This window comes from Eretmochelys imbricata, chromosome 17 (assembly GCF_965152235.1).
Source record: "Eretmochelys imbricata isolate rEreImb1 chromosome 17, rEreImb1.hap1, whole genome shotgun sequence".
NCBI lineage: Eukaryota > Metazoa > Chordata > Testudines > Cheloniidae > Eretmochelys > Eretmochelys imbricata.
The window spans coordinates 6,527,992-6,543,656 of record NC_135588.1 but is presented as its reverse complement, the minus strand read 5'-3'; the positions used below and the strand labels follow the sequence as shown (position 1 = coordinate 6,543,656).

At 38.5% G+C, this 15,665-nt stretch overlaps 1 protein-coding gene across 12 annotated transcripts in view; it reads left to right on the top strand.

The window, feature by feature from the left end:
• BCAS3 (BCAS3 microtubule associated cell migration factor) overlaps positions 1 to 15,665 on the top strand; it is a 499,958-nt gene that overhangs the window by 91,712 nt on the left and 392,581 nt on the right. For all 12 annotated transcript variants that reach the window (XM_077836612.1, XM_077836609.1, XM_077836606.1 and 9 more), the window contains 2 exons: positions 3,392 to 3,468; positions 5,299 to 5,382. In XM_077836612.1, coding sequence (XP_077692738.1) covers positions 3,392 to 3,468; positions 5,299 to 5,382 — 161 coding nt within the window. The remainder of the gene's footprint in view (positions 1 to 3,391; positions 3,469 to 5,298; positions 5,383 to 15,665) is intronic.

The window sequence follows — 15,665 nt, the reverse complement described above, 5'->3', positions numbered from 1 at the left end:
ATTTTAACACTTAACATCTTTTTGTGGATATCTGTATGAGGGATAGGAGGAGGATTCCAAGGACCTGCACATCTTTACTGAACCAGATAGCAATTGTACAAGCTGAAGCTGAGGTCAGCATTAAGTCCTTCCTGGTTTATAATAATAATGTCATCGGAAGAACACATTTGTATTTACAACCTTAAGAAGGATTTTTGCCTTCTTTCATTAAGAGGCTCTGGCTGCCCACATTTTATGCACTTTCAGAGTGCAGTAACAATTGTGGCATCTTACTCTCTGCTTTCATTTTCCTTCCTGAGATCAAGAAGGTGAAAAGGCATCTTACAAAATGCTCACTTGGTTTTGCTTTCCTGGCTTGAGATGGGTTTAGTGGGATGAATTGCTACTATTTCTGTTACCATGGCTTCATGACTTTTGAAATGGCTTATTACGATTTTTTGAATTTTATAGTACTCCCACCTCTACTCCGAAAAATAGATACTGGGCATGATTTAACTCATGCAGCATGACTAGTCTAATATCCACTTCTACATGTGTCCAGAAAGAATGATCTTCAAATACATATTTCAGTCTCTCTCATAAATATATACATGTATGTAAGTGAGATTTTAAAATCTCGCATTTTGTACATTAAAATAAGTTTAATCAGTGTCTGCTAATCGTTTTAAATCTCCTTCAGCACTGCACAGTCAAGAAAATAATGGCATAGGAAAATGTTTTGCCTTTGTCCTCACTAAAAGTTCTGGCCAAGTGGCTGTTCAAGAAGCAAATGATTACAGCTAGTATGAAAAGGACGGTTTACTAGGATTATTCTTATCTGTAGTTCCCATCAACCTTAGACAAGGAATAGATTTACTTGTTCTTATTGTAGTTAACTGATCAGTATACAAGTATTTGACCCATGGAATAAATGGGTTAAATAGAAGTGTAGCTATATTTAGCTTCCTCTTTGTATGTCACTTCTCCACTGCTATATTCTGCAAGTCCTTCCATTCCCTTTTGTTGCGAAATGTGTGTACTATTCTAAAATGCTGTTTGACTGACCCCAGTCTACCCTTTATGATTTGGATTAACCAAAACTCCAGTAAATGACAGAGGCATATCTAAACATTTTAAATGCATTGTTTTGTTTACCTTTTATCTTGGTCAACCAATAAGAGAGAAATACTCTAAATTGATATAGTGTAAATGATCTTCAGAAAGATAATAGAGAAAAATATGGATGATTAATCCTTTGATAGGATCCATGCTTTATACACTGCCTATGATATTTCTTCTTAAAATTATGTGTAGTTTTTGTATTTTGTACCCCCCTCCCAAAATAGTTAACATGAATAATTTTCCCTTAGCCAGCCATGCCAACGTTTAGATGCTGTTTTAGGTAGTACTGACCTCAATCCAGCAAATAGGGCTATTCACATGGTTAAAGGTACTTTACTGGCTCAGGACCTTATTGCGCTAGCCTTTCACATTTAGTCACCCAGAATCAAATCATGCATCAGGCCCCAATTCTGCAAATAACTGTGGTGGAATTACTTATATCTATATGAAATTCCATTGATGTTAGTGGCACAATGCATTGGGGTTTGGATCTGCACAGGCATATCTATTTGCAGGATTGGAGCCCTAAATGATAAGGAAAAATGTTACGTATTATTTGTGATGTTGTAGTACCTATAGGCCCCGGTTGGGATTGGACTTCATAGTATTATGTGTTCGGCATCTATATAGAAAGAGACAGTCCCTGCCCCGAAGAACTCACAATCTCAAATGACCAAAAAAGACCCAGGGAAGAACAGGCCACAGTATACAGCAAACTGGTCAGAGTGCAATAGTAAGAGCGCAGCCTTTAGTTCCAGATTTTTTTTCCTTTATGCTTTTTCATTTAGGTTTTACTCTTTCCTATTTCTTCTGTCAAATTGTTCTAAAACTTGTCTTTATAATATTTTTTATTTTAATCCTGCTTTTGTTTATAGTTAATGCTAGCATTTTCTATATTTTGTTAACTTTTGACTCTTTCTGTTGGTTACATTTAGCACCCCATCTAGTTTGTTAATTGTAAACGTTGGCAACTTTAAAATATATATATATATTTAACCCTCACCTTTTCAAATATTCAAGGGGATCTTTAACTTTAGTTGCTTTTTAACACTGTTATTTTCTGTGCTGTATTGTTTTTAACTTTTAATCTTAGCCTTATGCATATCTATTTTAAAATTTTAAGACTTTGTGTATCTGCAAATGCACCTATTTTCCTTGATAACACAGACCATGAATAACAGGTTAGACCAACTGTGGTCTAAGTATATTTGATCCTACCTCAGTGCAGGGGCTGGACTAGATGACCTCTTGAGTCCCTCCCAGCCTTATATATCTATGATTCTATAAGCGATGGAAAGTTTTTAGTATGAAGCTAACTGGAGTTCTGATGCCGAGCTTGAGTCAGTGAAGGGGATAACGAACAAACAGTTTTGCAGGAAGAAAGCACAGTTTTGTAAACACACCCCAAAGCAAGCACGCAGTTTGTCATGATAGGCAGTCTGCTTAAAAGAGACTCAGTACTGGGATAGAAGAAATGTTGCAAGCCCAAGACTAAAATGCGTTGATAAAGCTGGGCAAGGAAAGCTTACACACCCCCTCTTCTGTACTGTTCATGATTGGGGTCAATGCTGTTAAAACTCTCCCTTTCATGAATACTTACATATGGGCTTAATTTAATACATTGTGAGTAGTCCCAATGACTTAATGGAACTACCTGCGGGGTGAAATTGCAAGTTGACGTCAATGGGAGTTTTGCCATTGATTTTAATGGGGTGAGGATTTCACTCAAAGTGGGTAAAGTTAAATACCCACATAAGTCTTTGTGAGAGGTGACCTTAAACACAAATACTTCTATTAAAAACAAACAAAACCCACCCACAGACACCTAACATGATTTTGACCTTATTGCAGTTAGTGATCACCAGCAGGCATTCAGTGAAGTGAACTTAATCATAGTGTAAATATATAGAATTGCTTGGGTCACAATGTGGAGAAATCCACTTTTCAAAGTAGTGAAAACCCCAGTAACTTAAATTAAAAGTTAATATCTCATGCAGTTTTGAGTGATGGGTTTCTTAAAGTTGTAAAATCTATTCTCCACTCCCAGCCTTTTAAAAAAGAAACTCAAACATAAGGAAAAATTAGCATTTACCATTAATTAACTAACTGTTAATAACATGGCTCATCTAGCCACAATCTTATCTTCAGCTACAAAAATGTAAGCATTTGCTGAGTGATATTAGCAATTGAAAGCTCTTTGTTTAGGCTTTTTGTTTTTTTGGCAATAAGTAAAATTCTTTGTAAGAAGTCATTAAGATATTTCTCAGTGCTGCCTTTTGAAAATTTTCAGGCTGCTATCCTTGTCCGGGGCCAAACATGAATCCCATTGCTCTTGGGAGTCGTTGGCTTGCTTATGCAGAAAATAAGGTAAGGAATAGCTTAAATTTTAAATATTTTCTGTAGTAGAGAAGCCAGAATGATTTCACTTAAACCACAGGAACAGACTTGTTTAAAAAAAAGAAAAAAAAGGCTGCAGCCTTTAAAAGGACATTGACAAATGATGGTTGGCCAAAAATTACACCTACCAGCTGTGTTTTGTTTGCAGTTATATCATCCTTCTACTCTATGTACCATATTCAACTGTGTGAGCTTACAGGGCCTGGATATACAAGAATAGTACAGGCAGAAGAAGAAGAGTTTTCAATCCATGATTGCATCATATAGCTTGCTCAGCAATTAACACCTTAAAAATTGTGTTCAGTTCTTTAAACAATAACTCGCAACACCTCTGTAAGACAGATGTATGCCTATTTTACAATTAGGGGAAACTGAGTCACAAAGTGGTCCAAGGATTTGTCTAAGACCACACAGCAAGTGAGTGGGTAGAGTGGGGATTAGAACTCAAAAGTTCCTGGCTGCCTGCCTCCAGGCTCAATCCATTAGACCACAGCTGTCTTCGAGAATGTAAAATATTGAATTAGTTCTGATTATTTTCAGAGTCAAAGAGAGGAAAAATTAGATGCCAAGGAAAGTAATTAGCACTCTTTTTACCCAGTGTAGTCCTAAAAGATTATTGCGAATTTAAAACAAGATGTGTTTGAAAACTTCACCTTCAGTTACCAGAGTATGGTTTGTATTTTAAAATGGAAGCACTTACCTTTTTCATGTTCACCCTTGGTTACATTCCTGTGACAGGAATAGCTTCTTGTAAGAACTGAGCCAAAGACTATCAGAGAGGCAGCTTTTATTAATTTGCCTGCTGTTATACCTCTGTCCAAATCTACGTCTGCCTCTTGATGAAACACCACACCCATCGGTCAGCTACAGTGTTGTTCAATTTACAGACTGATCTGTAAGTTTTGCAAATGCTGCTGTAGCAATATTTAAACAAATTATGAAAATAAATAGATCAAAAGGGAACTTCAGCTACTGATGTGTCCCTTGGATACATTGACTGTTGCCCTTCTTCAGTTGAATTTTTACTTTTTTACCCATTTTAATAGAATTACGAAGAGGCATTTTCAGGAGAAGATATAGTTTAGGGTGATTTTTATCCTTTTTTCCTCTTTCTTTCAACAAAAATGATAGAAGGGAGCAAATAGAGAGTCAACATTTTCTATGCAGCAACAATAAATATCAGTGACTCATTTGCCATTTTATTTAACTGGCAGTCTTTGTTAATTGTTTGATGGGGCTAAAGGTGTCCTGGTTTGGTCTATTAATAATAAAACAAAAGCAGTCTAGAAGCAATGCCATTGCAGACATATTAAATCTCGACAAAGCCCAAAGAATTAAAAATGTGTATGTAGCAAACTTTTTTCTTTTGTCATTTTTCTGCTTGCTGGAGTCTGTATAATAAAAAAAAAAAAAAAAAAAAAAAAAAAGGAGTGGAGGGGAAAGCCACATCCAAATTCTTAGGATGTCAAATATTTAAAGTTACATAGACATCGCTAAAGCCGTTGATTATATTTATTTAAATTTATTTGCGGTAATGCTGCCAGACCCCAAATTCCACCATTTCAAAGTTTATGAATTCTTAGGGACTACTCATCTTGTAATTGAAAACCAAAGCTGAGCTTGCGACAGTCTGGGTGGCACCCAGAAGATTATAAAAAGGGGTTAAGTGTCTCAGCAGGGCTTTTTGCTATTTGTATGAAAAAACACGCCACTGTACATGATAAATAAGAGCTATGCTAATGGGTTACGGGGTTGTATAGTTTAATAATAGTGACTTGCTGGCTGTCTTTCTCCTCGCAGCTGATCCGGTGCCATCAGTCCCGTGGTGGAGCCTGTGGAGACAACATTCAGTCTTACACCGCCACAGTCATTAGTGCTGCCAAAGTGAGTACATCAGCAACCGCTGGAAGAAGTTTATCGTGTGCAGTGATTATCAGATTCCCTTGCTGAACTGTATTGAGATCCCCCCCCCCCCGCCCTTCGAATTTGCAAAACAGAAAAGAATCTAAGAAAGGTGCTGGAATTGCTTTAATAATATTAAACCCAAATATAGGGGCCAGATCCTGCACGTTTCTGAGCAGCCATTGCTCAGGGCTTCTCAGTAGACACTCAGCGCCATTCACGATTGGGCTTTTTTATCTCAAACCTTTAGTCACACTACCAGCTCTTGCTCATGTGAGCATTCTCAGTTAAATCTACTCAAGCAGGACTGATACTCCGTTTATAAACACAGCCGTGCCTGGTGCTTTGTGGATATAGTTGCTCCAGTACTGTATTTTTACTGTATTTCAAGGGTGATAAAATTGTACTTGAAGGATAGAAGAGCTAATTAATTATATACTTACTACCAGAGCTGGTCGAATTTATTTCAGCAAATAGTTTATTCACTGGTATGATTTGTCAAATAGTTTTGGTTGGAAAAAATGAGAGAATGAAATTCTAAAACCACAGAAATGTTTCATTTCAAAATTTTCAAAATTAAACATTTTGACTTTGTTCAGAAAAAATATTTGTTTGGAATTTTAGCTAGATTTATCAACCCCTGACCCCCAAGTTTTCATAAAAAACCCCAAGCCCCCCCCCTTCCCTCCGAAAACTAAACATTTCAAGTTAAAGGAAACATTTTGTTAGACCTGAAATGAATTTTTTTGTTTTGTTTTTCACTGGCAAGAAAAACCTAAAAAACTGTTGATACAAACCGAATTATTTTTCAGATTTTTTGAGTTCAGCCACCGAACTAAAAAATCAGTTATTTACCCAGCTCCAGTTATTATAACCTTCAAAAAAGCCTCTCAGTGTTAATAATAATGTTTACATTTAGATACCAGTGCCTATGGTTTGCTTAGTCGGAACAGCGTTCCTCTGTGTGTTTGGAAGCTTCTGAGTTTTCATGGAAAAATCTCAGGCAAGCCAAAAGAGCATGCATTTTTCTCCTGGAGATTTTACCTCTCACATTTGGCAAAGTCAGTTCTTTTTCTCACACACGCGCGCGCACACACACACACACACACACACACACACACATAAAAGTGAGCTTCAGTGTTGGCTGGCAAACTTCATGCTGATTACAAGCTTTTCTTATAACCACAAGCCTTGTGATTTGTGAAATACACAACAAAACAGTTCTAATCATAGGGATTACAAAGAGAATCTAAATGACAGCATGGAATAGAAAGCACAACTGCACAGAACAAAGCAACAGTTTAAAGAACCCACAAAGAGAAGCAAAGGTCATGATGTTTCATATAAAAGCAAATAAAAGAATGAATGTATTCCATCAAGATGGCTTTAGAACTCAACTGTGCTGTGGTTGGAGGGGAAGAAAAATGACAGGTTTTTACATTGCTGAGGGGAAATTTGGATCTTCTTCCTCCTGAAGATACTATGTTAGATCCGTAATATCTGCTTTGAGTTTCTTCACACTCAGTGGAAAAAGGTGAAAAAAATACTTTCCGTCTCATCAGTATTTGCATTTTTTAAAAAAAACGGGCAAATGGGCTTAGCTAACTAGCTCAGTAGCATTTGCTATAATTGTACTCAAATAGGCTAGATTCTTGTTTACATGAGGGTCACTTTACACTACCATAGCATCCTAAAACGTGGCCTTAATGTAAGCAAGAGTCTGGCCCAATACGTCATTGGAAAGAGCAAGCCACAATGTTGTTAAACCCTATGAACAACTGGGTAGCACACATTCAATAGTCCTTGCAGATCAAAGGGTAAGTTTTTGTTTTGTGTTGTTACAGGGACTGAAAAAACCAGCCAGAGAGTGTCTGTCAGAAAGCACAAAAGGGTCCCTAGACAAGACCATAGATTGATAGTTTTTAAGGCCAGTAGGGACCATTATGATGATCTAGTCTGACTTCCTGCATCCTACAGGCCGGAGAATTTCACCCAATACATACGAGCCCAATACATACAAACTTGAAAATAATGATGGTGCAATAAACAGGGAAAATATTTGTATAGTTGTAGGAAAGAAAAATGTATGAGACCCTATGTAAGAGCAAGGTAGTAATCAGAGCTGGGAAAAGATAGAAAGCCATTAGATAATATGCCCTAACACATGCACCTAACCCACTGATACTTGGGGAAGGACTTCCGGGTTGGTACTACAGGGTAGAATGGAAATCTGATTCTCTTGTCAATTGTTAGTGTGGTCCTTGGTTAGTTGTGACTGCATTGTGTAAATAGGGGCGAGGGAGACTCAGGGACTCTTGTGTACAGGATATGTGCTGGGGAGGGCATATATTTAAATGAGACCTCAATTTGTGGTATAAATTAGAGTAGTAAAATTGTTATAACAATAAAATAAAAACCAGCAGGATCTTTGTCAAGGTTCCTCCCCCACTCTGAACTCTAGGGTACAGATGCGGGGACCTGCATGAAAAACCTCCTAAGCTTATCCTTACCAGCTTAGGTCAAAACTTCCCCAAGGTACAAAGTATTCCACCCGTGGTCCTTGGAATGGCCGCTACCACCACCAAACTAATACTGGTTACTGGGGAAGAGCTGTTTGGACGCGTCTTTCCCCCCAAAATACTTCCCAAAACCCTGCACCCCACTTCCTGGACAAGGTTTGGTAAAAAGCCTCACCAATTTGCCTAGGTGACTACAGACTCAGACCCTTGGATCTTAAGAACAATGAACAATCCTCCCAACACTTGCACCCCCCCCTTTCCTGGGAAATGTTGGATAAAAAGCCTCACCAATTTGCATAGGTGACCACAGACCCAAACCCTTGGATCTGAGAACAATGAAAAAACATTCAGTTTTTTACAAGAAGACTTTTAATAGAAAATAGAAGTAAATAGAAATGAAGAAATCCCCCCTGTAAAATCAGGATGGTAGATATCTTACAGGGTAATTAGATTAAAAACATAGAGAACCCCTCTAGGCAAAACCTTAAGTTACAAAAAAGATACACAGACAGAAATAGTTATTCTATTCAGCACAATTCTTTTCTCAGCCATTTAAAGAAATCATAATCTAACACATACCTAGCTAGATTACTTACTAAAAGTTCTAAGACTCCATTCCTGGTCTATCCCTGGCCAAGCACAGCATACAGACAGACACAGACCCTTCGTTTCTCTCCCTCCTCCCAGCTTTTGAAAGTATCTTGTCCCCTCATTGGTCATTTTGGTCAGGTGCCAGCGAGGTTACCTTTAGCTTCTTAACCCTTTACAGGTGAGAGGAGCTTTCCCCTGGCCAGGAGGGATTTCAAAGGGGTTTACCCTTCCCTTTATATTTATGACAATCTTATTAAAGGGAAAAAGGCAAAATACCACATTTATTGTGAATACAGAAAGAATCATAGTAAGCAGTTAGTTATAGCTATAACATTCCATTCAATCTCATATTTAGTCACACATTCATTCATACAAACACACAAACACACAGGTTCTGCAAGGTTGTTATCATAGTTACCAGCCTTAGAGTTGCTCATGCCAAGGCACTGGCCAGGTGGCCTGGACATGAGGAGGGAGCAGGGCCTTGTCAGATGCTCATCTGATGCTCCTGGAAGTTGGTTTGCAGAATCAGACCCCAAAGTTCTCACTTTTTAGAGTCTATTTTTATAGGAATTTCTTCCTATGCCAGTCTATGGGAATTGCTTCATCATGCTGTTGCTGAATCAATCAGCAGATAGCAAATTCCTGACAGTTCCGTGCTGCTAGATGTTATCTTGTTCTTTGGTTCTCCCATTCTTGAGGCTGTTGGGTGGATTCCAGTCTGCCCTCTGGGGGTCCTCTGGTTATTTCCACTTGACGCCTTCTTCAGCCGATGGACGCTGGATTCTTAGGCTGGCACCTCCCTGATCATTCAGTTATTATCCACACCAAGCATCCATCCACATTCATCCTCTATCTCTGTTTTAATCACAATTGTTAATACGACAAAAGGGCAGGGAGTCTCTGGTGCTGTTTCTGTTGTTAGAGTATTGCTTTGGGTCTCTCTCTCTCTCTGTGAATTGCTTTGAGAACAGACTCTGTCTTAGAATGTACTAACACAGTTAGCAGCTTGCAAGTTTCGCACATAGAGGGAGAGAAACAGTACCAAAAACCAAGAGACCTCTTCATTAGTAATACCCTGGAATTTAAACTATGGGGAATCAAACTCATTTGTGATTTTAATACAGAACTTCTTTAACATGATCCAACATAATGCCCACCTTGCAAGCCAGGGTGGAGTTTGGGTGGGACTGGGAACAGTGGAGACAACCTTCTGGGGAGGGAGGGAGATTTTGGCCAAGGGGATTTGAGACAGTCTTCATCATCCTCCCTGCTCTACCCCTACCTCTTTGCCTCTAGTAGATGGGGGCCTGCCGCTTCCCACTTCTGCCCCCTTCCTTTCTTCATGCTGTATGGAGAGACAGGATCACATGGAGCATCTGGGTCCAGGCTCTGGTGTTCATCCCATCCACTGCAGCTGCCATTGGGCTGTGCAAGCCGGGGTCTTGGCTCTTCCGTTGCTGAAGTTGGGGAAGGGGATGATTAAAAAAGGAAAAAAAAAAAAAAAAGGTGGATCCTAGATTGAGTAGCCCTGTTCGTCCCGCCTATCACTAATATGCTGGATGTCTGAGAGTGCCAGGGGCTGGGCTGATTCCCAGTTTTGGGGTCTGGAAGGTGCATCTTCCCTGTATTGGGAAATGGGCAAACAGCTATGTAGTGTGACATAACGACAGGAGCGTACCTCTATGTCCGGAGCTACCTGTAGCTCTTCTTGTCTATCGTACCTCTCCAAGAAAGAGGTTGGGACTCTGGTATCCAGTCAGGGTTCCTTGATTGGCCTGAGTGTGTATAGAGAGGGCATGGGTTCACACTCACTTTCAAGGTAGGACCTCAAGGTCCACTGGTGCCAGTTCAGATCGCTGGAACAAACGTGTGGGGTAGCGTTGGGTGATATATTCGAGTTAGCTGTAGGCTGTTAATAACATTGTATCCTTCTTGTTTAACCATATGATATCCGTGTTTCATTGTTTCTATGTCCACATCAATGGACAATGTAAATATTTTCAGCCTGAAATTTTGATAGGTAGGAGGCTATTTTATTGTTCGTTGACCAGGTTCCAATTGATTAGTACAAACCTGATACAAATTTATGCCCCGATTTTGCAAACATTTATGCACATGCAGAACTTTACTCATGTAAATAATCCAGGTGAAGGCAATGGGACTGCTTAAGTGAGTGAAGGCATGCACATGTGTAAGCATTTGCAGAATTGGTTTCTTAATTACGTTTGTGCTTTCTGTTAACGGATTTGTAACTTCTGTGTCTGTTAGCAAGTCTAAAGCATGGAACAAAGTTAATAACTTTGTTTTGACCGATTTTAATCCAACTGGGTAGCAGTGAGCAATATGTGATTTCCTGGTAATTGAAACACTGATTTACCTCAGAGGCAAAGACACAGTCCAAATATCTGTTGCCCTTTGCCCTTCCCATTACCTCACCATCAACCTTATTGCTTGTTTAAGTAACTCTTCCTTTACAGGCCTCAACTGTGATTATATCTTATCTGCATGAAATGGTTTAGGATCCATCCCTTTGATCAATGGAAGTGTTAGCTACTTTTAAAGTGGATGTCCTTTTTTATTCCCCACTCTGTCCCTTTTGAATTCAGAGCGGTTCCATAAAAGTTCTTGTTTTCTCAAATGACCTTGAGAAATTCAGCCTTTTGTGGGTCTTGATTCCAATCTCTTATTGAGGGAAGTGGAGGAACCTTTGCCCAGAGAAGAAAGATAAAGTTTGGTAAGGAGTCATGGTGATAGAACCCCATCTGAGAGCTCCCACTTGGAGATCCTCAGAGGAAACACTCAGTAGCTGTGGAAAATATTTACCATGATGACATTTGATGGATTAACTTGAAAAATGCCGCAGTAGCTAACAGCTTTTTTTCTCCCTAATGTGGTTCACATGTCTTTATCATTTGAAATAGGTCGGCCTCCTGCTCAATCAACAATTTCAAGAGTTATCCACAATCCCTTTATCCGGCAGAGCTAGAGCTACCTACCCCTGTTTGCATTTAATGCCAAGTTCAAAACCACAGTCGCATTAGGAGACATTGACTCTTGGTGCCCAAGGGTTAATCTCTCTTTTTATCCCGGCAATATTGGAGAAACTCACAATATCATGGCTTTATTATTTGACGGTCTTTATTTTAGATGCTTAGAAGGATTTTGTTTTGAACAGACAGAGTAGTTTTCACTATTCCCACTTGATGCATCTGACAAAAACTCCCTTTTCTGCTGTTGCTAACTTTTCCGTGGGTCATTTTGCCCCTCTGATCTTTTCATTTCTTCCCATTTGTTTGGAGAGTCTGTTGACTATCTGTGTGTGTTCTAAGGCAGATCACAGTAGTGATAAGTTCAGCAGCTTCACTGAACGTAAGTGCCCTGGAAACAGAAAATTATCACATTTTAAAATGTTGATAATTTAATAGAATATATCAGGGAAGTTATTTAATGTTCACAAAGATGAAAATTGCTTTGTATGATATGCTTCAGATCCCATGGATTTCTCCGCTGCCAGTAAAGTCAGTGAAATGGGACTGAAGGCATGTAGCATCTTCCAGGAATGAAGCTCATTATTATTGAGTGGTTTTAGTGATTGGTGAACTTCCAGGGAATGGGTTTAGATAATCATCCAGATGTGAAGTTGCTTATCTGCAGTATCCATGCTTTGGGGCGGGGGGGGGGAGCAGAAGACACATTTTTCCATCCCCTTCTTTGGCTTCTTCCCATCTACCTGGAGAGAGACCCAGCTTTTTGCTAACGACTGTGTGTTGAGAAGGTGATCAGCCAGACCAGCTCATTCTCTAGTCTCTTAAAGAGGTGTCCAGGTATGCCTTCTCTCTCCTAATTCAGTCTTGGGGTGACACGGCAGGCACCCTTCCATACTTTTTTTTTAAGGGTAGCCAGTAGATTCTTCTCTGTATCTCGTGAGACCATATTTTCTGCTATTTCAGCACATATGGTTCTCATCATGGCTGGAGAAAGGAAAGGCCAGAACTTCATTTCAGAACTTCATTTCAGAACTTCATCAAAAGTTTGTTTCAAATTTGGATCTAAAATTGTTTGAATCGAAGGAACTGTTATGTTATTCAAACAATATTTTCCATTTAATTATTGATTACCAGGGTATTTGCATATCAGTAGAAGCTTTGGTTCTTTCAAATATTCCTGCTTCTCCTTCCAGAGTCTTAATTTGGAAACATTTAAATTTTTATGTCAACTTATTGTTCATTTTGTGAGAAATAACAATACATCATTTTGACAGGTTTCAGAGTAACAGCCGTGTTAGTCTGTATTCGCAAAAAGAAAAGGAGTTCTTGTGGCACCTTAGAGACTAACCAATTTATTTGAGCATGAGCTTTCGTGAGCTACAACTCACTTCATCGGATGCATACCGTGCACGAAAGCTCATGCTCAAATAAATTGGTTAGTCTCTCAGGTGCCACAAGTACTCCTTTTCTTTTTGTGAATACATCATTTTATCACTAAAAGGACATAAGACCTTGTTAAAACTAAACAGCTCAACTGTCATTGGATGACCCATTTTAATTTTCTCAGCTAATTAAAGGTGTGGTTTTTTTTAGATTAAACAGTGGATGAGTACATACTTTTTTTTTTTAAATTAAAATGACTGTTTATATTTGAAGGTGAACAGGTTTTTTTAAGAGTCTAATTGCAGTACGCAAAGTTTGAGGTTTTGCATTTAAATGTGCAACTTGTTTACAAGAAAACATTGAAACAGTGGATTTCATTTTTAGGAAAACATCATGTGTTCACTCACTACTGATTCCCATCAATAATGAAGAAAACTGAAAAGTGAAAACTCATACATTTATTTAAATTTAAACCTCTTTTGATGGTCTGCCTAATGTCTAACATCAAATTATAAACCAAGTTTTCTTGTCACCTAATAACTGCTTTAGTTGATTCTTTCTTGGTGTCTCTTAATCCGAAGGTGGTAAAGTGATTTAGCAAAAACTGCATCTGTTTTCTCTTGATACCTGATAACTTCTTAATGAGTACTAACAGCTTATGTGAGAGCAAGGCCATTAGCACTAATGGATAGGGAGGACAGCTGATATGGCATGGGAAAGGTTAAAGATTACCAGGGAAGTTTTTGCGAATATACACATAGCACAAGGGAATAAGCACCGTAATGGTTTTGCACTGATATTTATGTACTAATGGACTGGGCCAAATCTTTGTACACCTATTACTTTTCAGACGTCTTGCAGTCACAATCTGGTATAACATACGACAGTAGTTCAGCTTGTTAGATAAGCATGCTATGTGTTTCATAGAAAGATTTAAATAGTGTGCTTGTCACTATATATAATCTAACTAGATATAATATTGCAGTTACTTTCTTAAGAGGCTCATTCTAACCTGTTCTTGTCACATAATCTTTCTATGTATTTTACTGAATCTGTAATGCTTACATTTTCTGGCTGCATAAAATACCACTGCATTAGTGTATGCTCTTAGTTACAAATGTATGTCGCATCAGTATTGGTCAGTTTTTTCTGAAGGCCTATGTGTTGTAACACAGTATTGTGGTATTAACTTTTAGGTCTTTCCCTTCAGATACCGTTATTTGTTTTGTTGTATATTATTTTTTATCTTCTGGATGAAACATTAGCTGTTAAAGTTAGTTTTTTCTTATTCATTGATATGAGTATGAAAAGACAAGATAAGAAGCAAATAGCAGGATATATTACTAAAGACTTTAAAACCAAAAGGCATTCCTTTGATAAAGGCATGGCTCAATTTTAAGTGGTAGCATCTCCATTAGCATTAATGGGGTAAGTACATCAACAGAGGCATCTCAGAGGTTAATCAGGCTTCCTGGCTAGAAAATGCCATCAATACAGTGTGGCGCCTAATTCTGTTGGTCCTTCAGAGGCTTTCCTGACAACACACTACCAGACTTTGTGTAAGTCATTTCCTATGAATTATTAAAGCAAACGTTTGGCTGCTAATTGATGAACACTAATGTGTTTTCTAATCACTGCAGTTTGAGTTTTTAGCACTAAACAAAGCAGTTACAATTGATTTGTGGCTTATTCTTGGTTTCAGTTTGTGATCTGTATCTTTTTTTTTTTCCTTTTCAATTTAGCAGGCAGCTTTGCTTGTCATTTTAGTTAAGAATTTGTTTGTTACAATGTCATTTTGTTCTTAAACACCTATTATATTTATTTATCAGAGCGGTCCTCGTCCAAGGAAAGACATTTCAGAGTTGTAGCTGGTTTTTTTTTTAAAGCCATCTCTCCCAAACTGTCCTGTTCCATCCCCACCTGCAGAAAAAAAGTTAGTAAAGTATAAAACCCAGTGGAAGGGATAAATTTTCAAAGCAGTGCCTAGGAAACATGAACAGTAAGTCCCATTACTGGTAGTGGGATTTGTGTGATCTGCTGGAAAGTCCTCCTTCCCACCACTTTGAAGATGTAGGCTTTTAATGTTACTGGTTTTGGGTCTCCTATTCAAATGATATTAGAACTCCAAAAGGTGAATTCTTGAGAAATAAATGATTATCCCTGTTATATCCATCAAGGGCCACATCCTTCCTGTCTTACTCATCTGGATACCATTGCCTTCAGTGGGACTATTAATATATGAGTAAGTCAAGCATGATTTGGTCCTAAGTAAATATTTCTCTACGTAGTGGGAATGGGCGATGGGATAGATCACTTTGTTTACCTGTTCTGTTCATTCCCTCTGAGGCACCTGGCGTTGGCCACTGTCGGAAGACAGGATACTGGGCTAGATGGACCTTTGGTCTGACCCAGTAGGGTCGTTCTTATGTAGTGAATGTGTAATGCTTTTATTCCTCTCACTGCAGCTACAACATACATTTTGTTCCCTGTTACCATCTCTGAGGTGACGTATCAAATGAAATGAAGGATAAGCTTTGTATATTTCTGTAGTTCATGATCATGGAGGAGCCCGGTCATGTGGCAATAGAAATGTGATCTGTGCACACACATCTCTGCCCTTCTTTCAAAGGGTTCTGTGCACCTGTCCCCTTTTACTATAATATCAATGTATTGTAATGCTTTCAACTGTAGTGGCTTTTGCTCAGTACCTCCAGGAACAAACAAATAAAAATGTTAGTTTTAAAAAGAAAAAAATTAACATAATAGTGTCTAAAGACATTAC